Raw genomic sequence first — 13040 nt, 5'->3', positions numbered from 1 at the left:
CTCTGAGGCGATTCTGTCCTACGCATGAATCCGGACCTGTTACACGCAAGTCTTGTGAAGTGATGCTTTTAGCATGCTGGTTGTAGGAGAACGCTTGAGTAGGTCACGTTATATTACAAACCTGTGTTGTTTCTCGGGAACATGGCACATCTTCTCGTCGGTGTTTTTTTCCCTCCATTTTTCCGGGTTCGCTCCATCAAAGCAAAACATACTGAATCATTCACACTCATTATTAGCGCAGCAGATACATTACATATTTAAGATACCGTTTCCCACTTATAGATGAGCCTGGAACAGATGAGTAATTACGTGGCCTGTTACTTCACTTCCCTACTGTTACTTACTCACGTCTGACTCATTTGGAAAGCCTCATGCTCGCTCACAACACGGCCTGCTTTCCCGCTGAATAGTGCTCGAGACTTCGTCAGGTGCGTGAGGGTTCGCAAACACAGAGAAAGAGCGAGTTTGTTCCCCCTTGGGTTTGTCTGTTTATTCATCAGGACTTGATGCATCCAAGTTTAGGATCATTCTGTTTTGGCACCTTTAGATTTCATTTCAAATAAAACGACACGTTTAAAATGAATCCAAAGAAATACGAAATGACTAAGGCGTGTGTTTCTGAGAAAAAAAAGAATGAGTAAAAGAAATACATGTGGATACAAAGAAACAACTCAGCATTAAAAAAGCAGTTTTGTCGTAATTTGTTTGTTTGGCTTATCGCCAAATGTATGTTATTATAATGATGAATAATAATTAATAATAAAAACCAAAACAGAAAGAGTACACAAAACATTAATATTTAACATTTTTAACATTGCTTTTCCCTTTATAATTATCATTATCCTTTAAAACTTAAGTTTCAAGAGCAGGTTTGCTGTAAATTTATAGCATGCATTTAATCTTTGTATTCGTGAGTCACTTAGCTTCGTTTCTCGTAATATTTCGTACTTTATTTGTCGCTTGCGTTCTTGCAAGTATTTATTTAGAGTTCAGCATCCTCTTCTTTTCCTCCCCCCCTCCTCCTTCCTTTTATTTCGTCTTGGCAGTCGTTTCTGGAGTCTTTCAGCGAACTCCGACCCCTTTTTGGTCGCTCGTGTCAGCGAAGGGCGTTGCGTTTGGTTTTCTGTCGTTCGCTCCCATGACGACCGAATGCGATAGTAGAGAAAAAAAGGAAGCAAAAAGGGACTGAGAAAAAGATGAGAAGGTTCTTTTAAAAGAATAGAATTTTGTCTAAGGTTGAACGTCTTTGTCAGTCTCGTGTTACAGCAGCTTTGCAGTGAAGATTCTCTGTGCATCGTCCATTCGTCCAGCCACAGTCGCAGCTTAGGGACACAGAGTCTCTTTTCCAACAGATCATTACCCAGCAAACAGGTTTGACTTTTTTTTTGCCTCTGAAAAATCTTGATTATTATGTTAATTTATTTATAAAATTAATAGCCTACATACATATACATATATATATATATATGTATGTATGTATATATATATATATATATATATATATATATATATAGTACCTTTTGAAAGAGATTGCAGACCAGGCTATTTCTTACTGAATACCCTACTGCTGTGGTTCACAGTTTTTTTTTTTTTATGCAAATAACAAATTAAAAATATAAATAAATATGATGAATATAGTGGAGAGGGGAAGAAGACTTATGAGGGAGCAATAGCTTGCTGATCCATGTAGACCGACGACGGGTGGTGAAATGTTTTCTTAACAAAAACATGTCAAATCAATGCCACAAGCTACAGCTCCCGTGTCACGGCACGAAAGAACCCTTCTGCAAATCTCTTATCGCCTCTCTCCATTTCAAACCAGCCTCATTTTGTCAATGGCAAATGGCAAAATCATGCATACATGTGTAATCTTTGATCGAAACGTAAAAATCCTCCCGGTTCCTCCGAATCGTGAAAACGCATGGTACATGAAGTTTGATCTGTAATATTCCGGGCCTCCACCCCCTCTGCCCTGCTCCCGTCTCCCTCGCCCTGCTATCTGTAGCCTACGGGGGGAGGTTGTGCCTCATACAGGGGTGGTGCGTCGGTTGGCTGTGTTAGTGTGGGATGAGTCTTTCAGGTCCTTCTGGATGCAGTTGTGGACCTGCAGGAAGTTGTGGTCCCTCTCCGAATTGTAGGTGGCAGTGGGGGTGCCGTGGCCACCCTTTAGGGTGTCGCCCCCACGGGTGAGTGTGTACATGGAGATCTCGGTGGAGGGCAGAGCTCCGAAACCCTTCAAGCCCACCGGCGAGGTGTCGCGGGAGTGCGAGGGGTCTGTGGAGCGGGACGAGGAGCGGGAGCGGCGCCGGTAGCGGTACCGGTAGCTGGGGATGCGCGTGATAGCCGAGCCCTGCAGGTAATCTGCAGCCCGTGCACCTGCCCGCAGCTCCCGGTGCCGGTCGATGAACATGTGCACGGCCAGCACGCCCACCATTTCAGCCATGATAAAGGACAGAGCACCAAAGTAGAAACTCCAGCCGTACGAGTAGCTGTTCTTTTTGGAGTCGCTCTTTGAGGGATCCCCCGCATTGGCTGATATGTACACGATCATGCCAATGATGTTACTGAGGCCTGTGGGGAAGAAAGCAGAGATTTTAACCCCCTAGCTATGGCTAAAATACTTATTCACAATCTAGCACGTCTTCAAGTGACTTTTATAAAAATAAAAAAAATAAAAAAGTGCCATCCCTGCAATAGAATATAAAGTCATTGACATGTAAACTAAGGTTACTAGGCCTCTAACACCGTGTCCTAAGTACACGCGACGCGACGCGCGATAAAAGGTATCTTTTCCATGTTAACCAGAGTTTTTGTCCTAACCAGCCGACGGCGACACGCGACGATTCTATTTTAGAAACGGTTTCTATTTTTCTGCGACGTCGCGCTGGAACAACAAACACAAAGTGTGGCAATGATAATCTCAGGTACTGTTTATGTGCTTTATTTAATGTTTAAAGCATGCAATGTGACTTTGAATATCATTTACTGCTCTCAGCTTTGTTGCTGTAGCCTAAAAGCAACAATGGATAATTCACCTCAGATCTTGAAATGAAACAAATGGAAACAAGAACGTTCAAACTGTGAACAAACAAGTGTATTCTTTGACAAAGATTGTTTTAGTAACTCAGTAACCTAAGTATTTTTAATAATGTTTAAATGGTGTAATATTTGTGATTTTGATTATGTAGCTACTTATCCATTTTCTTGCGAGTGCTCTCTGGTGCTGTGCGCTTGCCGCGAGACTCCGCCCACACGCTGTTCTGATTGGCTGTGGGTTTTGATTGATTTTGACGCATCTCGCAGTCGCGTTGCGTCTAGTGTGGACAGACAAATTATTTGTCGCTGGAATCTTATCGCATCGCCTCTGGTTAGGACACGGTTTAAGGGTGCTGTGCAGTGATACACGCCAATAACAAGGGTAAGAGATATGATGAAAAGAAGACGAATCATTCCACAAAATGAGAGCTATTTGTGTTTGAAGACGTGTACTAAACACAAACATTTGCTATTAAGTGTTTTGCAAATTAAGGACAAGCATTTACCATGAGCACATTGCCAGTCATAGTATAATTATTTCTAAACAAAAATATAACCTGCAAAACTTTATAATTAAATGTATATTAGTTCCCCCTTTAAAGGAGATCAGTCATATATATATATATATTTTTTTTTTGAATTAAAACAGGATCATTAATTTGCCTGTGTCTGTGAGTTTTGATGCTGCACCAATTATTTACCTCAAAAAACAGTGACTTGTCCCTTTAAATGATCTGAGCATGAGGAAGTGACATCAGTCTTCAGAGGAGCCTTCTTTAAAAGCTGGTAAGTTTGACTCTCATTCAACAGTTATAATTTGATGGGTTTAAAAAAAAATGTTTGACAAGTTTTGTCCAGCCCAGCATGACAACATAGAAGTAAACTGTGTTTATTAATGCTAATGCTAGGAGGCTGTGTTCTTGATTACATGGATTAAAATGTGAAATCCCACCACTTTCCATCCTGGCATGAATTGAGGTACAACACCTATACACTTCTGACTTTAATTCCTACAAAAAGTGAACATGAATTTTAAATCAGAAATTGAAAAGATGTTCCTTATACAAGAGGTTTATTCAAGTTATTGTCTGTATGAATGTTTGTGGTTTTGAATAGATCTGAAATATAAGAATTGCAATATTATAAGTCATACAAAGACATACAAACTGACATTTAAAGAAAACCTGACATGCTGTGCTTCTTTAAAACAACTTATACCTCAGTGGTACTGTTATCATCAGAAGTTGATCTTTCATCATTTATATGATCTGCACTGTGTTCCACAAAGGTGCAAGGATGAAATAACTTAAATTAGCCTATTATCATAAGAAAAAATATGTAATTTCAATATACAAATTTACAAAATATAATATAATATATATAATAGACAAAAATTGTTTCACATTTAATACATTTTCTTAATTCATCCACCATTAGTTGGCAAAAATAAATAGTAATTTTAGACCCTGGATGTGGCTGAGGATGACAGAATCTTCCTGTCATCTCTATGCCTCACAAAATAACTGCCCTCTAAATGGTAAGGTTAACACAGGCAGTTTCACAATATCCTTAACCCCTTAGCCGTAAACTAAACACTGAGTGCCTTAATTTGTCTGAGGGAGCAAGTAAATGAGAAGATCAGAGTGAAGAATTGAACTTATAACAGGGACTAGAGTGGGTGACCTCACAGGAACATGATCTGTGGCTCACTGCTGACTTCAGTCACACTCTGGTGGAGTTGTCTGTGACAGAGTGAAACCACCATGATGGATCACTGGGAAAGTGTGTCAGGGACACCATATTTTTAGAGTTTAATCCCAAATGGCCTTTCTAAGCCTAGCTACAGAATCAGGACCAAAGTGAGACAGAAAAAAAGAAATCGACTTGCTAACTGGCTACTGTATATCACTGAGGCAGCTTGTTCAAAAAAGTCCAGTGCAAGACTGTTTCTAAGTGATACCGTGCTGATCTGGGCATTTAGGTCAATGGTTTGGTTTCAGAAAATCTTTGTTTTACTGAATTGCACTGCTAAACCGTATCGGGGGCCAGCTGACTGAACTGTCACCCTGTTGAGTCAGAGGGATACATGCATGTACATGCATTATATCTTGCCAAGTTAAAGTTTTCTTTTACATTTAGTTGCAAATTCTGCTTGTCAACTTGTTGGCTTGTCAGCTTGGTAAAATAAACTGGCTAAGATCAGGCTGAAAGCGATTTGTGGTAGCATGTGTAAGAAGGGGTTGCAAATGACAAACTAATTAGTAATGTTTATGTATGCTAGGGGTTGGGCGATATGACTTGATGATTTTATTTCACAATGATAATATATATCACCATATAGTTTTTTTGTTATTTTATTTTTGTCATAAAAAATAAGAACACAGAAGCAAATTACATACAATAGGACAAATTCAATATAAAAATTTAAATTAAACTAAGTTTTTCAGGTACAATAGGTTTATTTAACATGTAGTTAGAAATGTAATTGTAAACAATGGGCATTTTAACATAATTGTGTGTGTATTCGACCATTCAAGTACAATAAGCACCGCATCAAGTTTTTTTTTTTTTTTTTTACATAAATCATGTCCCGCTCTATTGTCTCATTCATGTGTTTCATGACTCTAAAGTGTCAATAGTGCTGTGCTACACATATATATTTACATACCGCGATATACAAGATATAGCAACATCTATAACGATAGACATTTTATACCGTCGCCACAACATATACCGTCATACTGCCCAGCCCTAATGTATGCCATTTATTTTCTGACAAAATTGTTTATGAACTTATCATGGAGTGTCTGTGTAACTGTATAATGTCCAGCTATAATGCAAACTTTATTTGTAAAGAAAAAAATATACATTTGACAAAGAAATGTGTGAAAAATCTATAATAAATAACTTTTAAAAATAATTTCATAATATAATATCATATAGACTACCATTCAAATGTTTTTTTTAAAGAAATTAATACTTTTATTTAACAATGATGCATTAAATTGATCAAAATTGATGCAAGACATTTATAATGTTACAAAAGATTTCTATTTAAAATAAATGCTGTTTTTTTTACATTTTAAAATATATTCAAATAGAAAAGGTCATTTTAATTGTAGTAATATTTCAGTAAATACAGTAAAAAAAAAAAGTTACTGTATTTTTGATCAAATAAATGCAGACTTCTTTCAAAAACATTAAAAAGTCTTACCAATCCCAAAATGTTGAATGGTAGTATATGTAAATGGTAAATGATAAACGTTAAAAAGTATACATATAAAAAGATACATAAAAATGTAAATATACACAAAATTGATTAACTGGTGGGCAAGTAAAAATTAGCTGGCATGAGTTGGCCAGCAGGAAAAAAAAATCCTTACTGTTGAGCCCTGATTGAGGGTAATGCATTACACAACTGAAAACCTGTGTTGGGAGAAATAAGGGTATATCTGAGGAATGCAGGCATTGTAGGAGTTGTAGTATGTGTGATCATGATGAGTAATGTATTCCTAGAGAATGCGTGTGATGACTATCCGGGTCATTTTGTGTCAAATAAACCTGAGGCCCCTTGCTCAATTTTTTTCATTTGTTAATTGTTTTTCTGTAGAAAGACAAACACAAAAAGTGATGAAAGCCAAAATATTAAATGTCACAGATGTATATTGCCTGAGTAATCCACTATTTTGTAGAGGGGGGGTCAAAATGACAATTTTCACCTGAGATTTAGACAAATTAGAGGGGTGTAAAAATTATTTAAGAAAGATGGCAGCATTATTATTTTATTTTTACACAGAGATTGGTAGGTCTATTAGTAAAATCTTTTGACTTTAGTAATCTTTGTTTCATTATATGCTAATGGTGACAGTTCAAAAATGGCAAAAGATAAAAGTGACCCAAGAAATCTTTCTAAAGTCATTTTTACCCCTCTGTAATTTGGCTCCAAATCTCAGGTGAAAATTGTCATTTTGACCCCCCTCTACAAATAGAGAATTTAGTCAATTTAATCATTTAATATTTTAGCTTTCATCACTTTTTATGTTTGTCTTTCTACATGAAGAATATTAACAAAATAAAAAATTGAGCCAGGGAAGTTTCTGAAGTTTGTTTGATTTGACACAGAATGACCCATCAGTGACGTACAGGATTCAGTAAATGTTGGTCAAATCCTTCATTCATTCCATAGTCTCACCTGCAGACACAAAGAGGATTCCTGCGCTGAGGATGATATTGTGGCGGGACTTGTAGAACTCGCTGGCAGCTATACACAGGCCACCCATGAAGAGCAGGATGACGCTGAGGATGGGGAAGATACTAGACGCTCGCACGGCCCCTACAGATGGAGAGACAGAGAAGAAGGTGGGGTGAGTATAAGATGTTCTGTTACTTGTTGAATGAATCCGTGTAAAGAGCAGAGAGAGAGAATGAGACGAATGAAGAAAGCTGTCATTTCGGGTGATTTTAGCAGCTGTTCTTCTCTGAGCACATTGAGCACAGCCAATCAACACTTTGCCAGTAGAGTCAACAGCTTCCACACCCTTTAAAATGCCTGTGGAAGAACAATCAGAGGTCAAGAGCCTCACCAAACACTTGTGCCTAACTCAAACACTCATGTAGTCCAGGACTGAACAGGACAAGAGACATTTACAGATGCCTCTATTTGCACGCTTTAACATAGTATGTTCGTAGTGAGACTTCAACAAGACTTGGCTTCATTCGAGCCATGAAATGACAAGTGAATGTGTTAATGAATGTTTTTAGGCCTGTCTACCAAGCCTTCAACTCACCAATTAGTTTTTCAACTGAACGTTTGTGCTGCTTAAAGGGATAGTTCACTCAAAAATTACAATGTTGTCATAATTGTCTAATCTTTGTGCCATTTTAGACCTGTTTTCCTTCTTCTGTGGAAATCAAAAGGAGATACTTTGCAGAATGTCCATGCAGCTCTTTCCTATAAGTACACAGTAACCAGTGCCAACCTCCAACCTTTCATTTTTTTGCACTGGGCAGAGACTTTTATCCAAAGTGAGTTACATTGCATTCAATGCATGCATTTTCATACTTGTCCTGGGAATCGAACCCTTGAACCCATTGATAACACCATGCTCTACCGTTTTGAGCTGCAGGAAAGCTATAGTGACCAAAAAAAAGTGCTTCATAAAAGTGCCATGCATGTACCAATCTGTCTCTTTCCCTCAGTTTTTTTGTAAATATTTCAGGTCTTCTGAAGCTATACAATTGCTTTGTGTGATCAATAGTTTGAAATTATAGACATATTTCACTTAAACTCTTTGCTGCCACATTGATTTGCAGTGAACAATGGGTGAGAGTGAATAATCCTTTTAAGATTGTCAACATCATATAACTCAAACACTTAACAGTTCTGTTAACTCGTTCATGGGTTTATGTGAAGAATGATGCCTATGCAGTATTATGAGCTGTGACATTAGAGTACAATATTTTGTAGTTTGAGATGAGTACTGTACATATATGTTTGTACACTGTAAACCCTAATGCTCAAAATAATTGGTTTAAGTAGGGTAAACTTAAATTAAACAAATTAGTTAAATCAAATTAACATTTGAGTATTTAGAACTTTCTTTTTCTTTGAGTTCACAAAACTGACACATTTTAAGTAATCTGAATTGTTTCATTGTTTTATGTTTTATGAACATTTTTTTCTTTTAATTTAGACAAACTTAAATTGAACTGAAACTGGGCTCTGATTTCTATTACCCAGCATGCTTTGCCATGACAATCGAAAGGGAGAGTAAATGCTAAAATTAAGTGTTATATAATGTTTTTATTGTGCAAGATTAATGTTAAGTTGGAGATTTAGTAGTGTATAATGTTTTGCTATGCTAATTTAGAAGAGTTTCTGGGTTATGCTGGGTTTATAGGGTTACCATTATGGTGACGAGTGAAGCACGAGCTTGGTTTGAGAACAGATATGTTATGTTTTATATTGTCCTACTCATTGCTATATTATGCTAATAATATATTAGCAAGTTAGCATTTATTGAATTAGCGAGTTAAAACAAGCCAAGTTTCCACAACTAAAAATGTATAAATTGAGATTACATGATAATTAGCTCACTCAATCGATTATATCTTCTACCCAAGCCCCACCCCCAACATGCCCTGCCAGAGACAACACTGCCGAGTGCCGACATACACCATTAACACAAGTTAAGAGCAATTAATATGAATTAAAAATAAAAAAACTGCCAGTTCTGCTTACTTAAACTTTACATTTCTTAACTTACATTTTTTTATATAACTGATTACCACAATTTTTTTGAGGTTTTTCCAACTTATTCGGGTTTAAAGTGTACTGTATGCGCTCAGCTCAATTTTTCTAACCGTGTCTGTACGCTCATCTTGCACATGCACCTTGAATTTTTGCACTAATTTGTTGTTCCACAAGGTGGCCAAACTGGTTCGGCCCGTTGTCAAAAGAATTTAATACAATAATGAGAAGGGACAACAACAAACTACTGGAGATGGCAACAACAATAGACGCGAGCGCTTGTGTAAGAGATTCACGTAACTCAAGTTTAAAGGTCCCGTATTATGCCCCTTTTCACAAGATGTAAAATAAGTCTCTGATGTCCCCAGAGTGTGTATGTGAAGTTTCAGCTCAAAATACCCAACAGATCATTTTTTACAGCATGTTTAAATTGTCATTTTTTGGGGCTCAGAAAAACGCGCTGTTTTAGTGTGTGCCCTTTAAATGCAAATAAGCTGCTGCTGCACGGCACAGGGGGCGGAGCTTCATGAGCTCGCGCTCAGTCAGTCTCTCAGGACAATTTCATCTCACGGAATGATGATAATATCAGAAACTCTCAGTAATGGTGTTCATTTCGAGTCAGACAATAATGCCTACAGAGTCAGAGTGCTGTATAGAGATGGAACAGGTATAGTTTAGTAGTTTAATTACGGTTATAACGTATTTGTCATCTGCTTATGTATCCACTATTAATAGCCTACAAGTCTGCTGTTTCGGACCAGGTCCGAATGATGATCAAACATATACTGATGAGTTTAATAAAGTTTATTGTACATCACACAAAAGATGAAGCGTCAGTTTTACTTCAGAAAATCACCGTAAGAGCTGAGTAAACACAGTAAGTTATAAGAAGTGCGCAAGTACATAAACGAATTTCGGTAGAGTTGAGGGAGCATTTTCTTTAAAAACAAAATAATTCCACCTCGTCTTCAGCGGCTGCCTCAGATTTTGGGAGTAAATAGAGAGAGCTACGTGGATTAATACATCCAGCCACACAACACCTACAACGCTTGGGAGACATTCTCGTCAGTGCAGCAGCTGTGAACTCGATCAGGGCGGGTCTATGTTGAAACGGCAGTGTCTGTCAACACTCACAATTTTTATGAGTCGTAACTTCTGGAAAGAAATAGAGCAGGAATTGGACAAATCTTTCTAGTGTGCATGTGTCAAACGCCTGTGTTTGCACATGCAAAGTATCAATGGAGTATACTTTGAAAGGGCTATGCATTTGGTTGTATGCATATGCTAAGCATTCACGTCAAAACTGAAGTATACTTTAGTCTGCTTTTATCATGCAGTACTGTTGTTATCTCATGTCCTTCTCCTTTCACAGTCTTTCTCAATTCTTACTGCTTACTCATCTCTTACCTCTTCTCCTTTATCTATCTCCGTTTATAAAAAATACTTGATATGCAAAGTTATGCTTTCATCTGGCTAGTTAAATTTTCACCACTCCATCTAGTCTGCAAGCACAGCAGTTTTTTTTCTGTCTCTCTGTCCCTCCCTGCTGCGCTGTAAACCCTGATATGTGGACAGTATGACAGGACTGTGAACTCTTGCTGGCTAAAGCGGGGTCTGAAGGTCCCCTGAGAGGGTCATCTGCTCTCTTGTCCTGTCCTGTCTGCCCTCACCTTCACCCTAAAACCACTGCACTTGTGCCATCTGCTGCAGATCACACGAGAAGCCAAAGTCAGCTACCACAAATGTGCGTCAGTTTTACTGCTAAAACAACTATAGTGCAGTTTTAGCCAAATGTTGCAAGATAGAAATACCTAAAGTTCTTAAACTGTTCTTTTATGAATATTTCACTTGGTAAATGCATTGAATATGCACTGTGCTAAATGGCGATATCTGCTGCATGTGTTATATAAGGTGAGATTTTTTCTAGTGCCGCAGTTCTTCTCTCCCTCTCTGAGAAAACTAAACGAGACTTCACTCGAAGTGATGAACGGCATTTTAATTTTCTTGTGCTTTGTTCCGTCCTCTCCTCTCTGTCTCTTTCTCTCTGTTTTTCTCTCTATCCACTCAATCTAAGTGAGTCCCTAATAATTCTCAGTGTCTTGTTCTTTTGCTACCATGTTCCACTAGTAAAGCCATATGAGGTCAGGAATTGCCATTTGTACATGTAAATTGGTGTATGATCAATTCCTTTGCAACCAGGGTCCAAGGGTCCATTCTGAGAATGATTGTCACTCATCAGGGGAGTTAAGGGAGGCACCCAATAATACCCCAAATTCCGAGGTGGAAAATGGGAGAAGGCCGATTTAAATGTTATTAAAATTCTCAGTTTTTCATTTCATGTCTCAGAATGTGAATTTCTTGTTTGTAATTTCATCATTGTAACATAAAATATAACTGATGTCAGAACCACCACTGTTCTTCCCCGAACGTGGCGAATCTGCCGTTGGCGCGTTGGAAAAAACAAAACAAAGTAGCCAATCACTACCATATTTCACTTTCTATTCTATATTCTATTTTCAGTGTTGAGAAAAAATACGTTGTAGAGGAGGCTAACCTCCCTTGGTATTTCAACCAATCATCACAGAGACGTAACCGAGTTTGAGAGTTTGATAAACTAGTTTGAGATATTAGTTTGAAATGCTCCCGCTGGTAATCTAGCAACTATACCCTTAATTACTGAGAGTAGAGATATTGAATATTTGATTGCCGACAAATTTACCAAGATGCTATTCAAGCAGCAGCTCAAATAAAAAAGGAAAACTCCACGCCTAAGTCAGATATAGGTAACAGCAATCCGCTTTACTAAAAAGGACAGAAGGATGGATTTTTTTCCTCTAGGTGAGTGGCAATATATTTATATTTTCTTGCTGTATGTTTTTTTTTTTTTATTATTATTATTTTTACATTTTATGTCTAAAAGTGACCCAAGAAAGCCATTTTAAAGCAGTTAATAAAAAAAAAAAAAAAAAAAAAAAAAAAAAAATTCTTGAGAGAGGATCCGTTAAAATTAGTGTGCTATTTTAAAATACAAGAGCAGCCACTGGTCACAACTCTACAAAGAATAGTGAAGACAGACATACTGACAAACTCGCTAGCAAAATGAAGCCAGTAATAAACTTATGTTCAATGATGAGGAATTAAAAATATATATTTTAATATATAATATGTACATTTAATATATAAATGTATATATGTATATATGTAATATAATATGATACATATGTAGTGACTGTAAACAATATATATTCATTATAAACTCTCTTTCTGTAGGCTAATATTTATTCCACATTTTACTTGTATGCCAAACTAATGCAATGCTTTTAAACTAGCTTTATTTGGATGGTTAGGGTTAGAAAATATTACTGTATATGCATTTAATTGTGATGATTTGATGAATTATTCAGCATAATTCATTTGCGTTGATTGCAGTTTTAATCAGTCGACAGCATTAGCATTTTTTTTTTTTTCGTTTTGAAAAAAGGAAAAATACAGTTTCATGGCCTGTAAATATTGTCTATTCCGACGCCATTGGCAGAAAAGTTTATTTTGGACCCTGTTTGCAACTAAATAAAGGTGGATTTTTTTTTTAGATGGATGTCCTTGCGTGTTCTCTTTATCCTGCCTCTTTTTCCTCATCCCTCTCTCTGTAGGGTGTAGAGTTGCTGGGAATGGTCTGATTAAATATTAAGGTGTGCTGGGTGCTGACCCTGGTCCTGTCTCCCAAATCTCTTTGTTTCTCTCTCTCTCACACACA

The 13040-nt window shown here is 37.2% G+C and overlaps 1 protein-coding gene across 1 annotated transcript in view; it reads right to left on the bottom strand.

Annotated features, from left to right (window-relative positions):
• Positions 1-469: 469 nt before the first annotated feature.
• The window catches only part of cacng2a (calcium channel, voltage-dependent, gamma subunit 2a), a 93492-nt gene continuing 80921 nt past the window's right edge, over positions 470-13040 (bottom strand). Inside the window, exons 3-4 of the mRNA XM_084124739.1 lie at positions 7229-7369; positions 470-2571 (exon numbers count right to left, since the gene is read on the bottom strand). Coding sequence (XP_083980865.1) covers positions 2027-2571; positions 7229-7369 — 686 coding nt within the window. The 3' untranslated portion in view covers positions 470-2026. The remainder of the gene's footprint in view (positions 2572-7228; positions 7370-13040) is intronic.

The sequence above is a fragment of the Abramis brama genome (assembly GCF_963993115.1).
Source record: "Abramis brama genome assembly, chromosome: 1".
NCBI classification, from domain to species: Eukaryota; Metazoa; Chordata; class Actinopteri; order Cypriniformes; family Leuciscidae; genus Abramis; species Abramis brama.
This window is presented reverse-complemented; position numbering and strand designations above follow the sequence as displayed.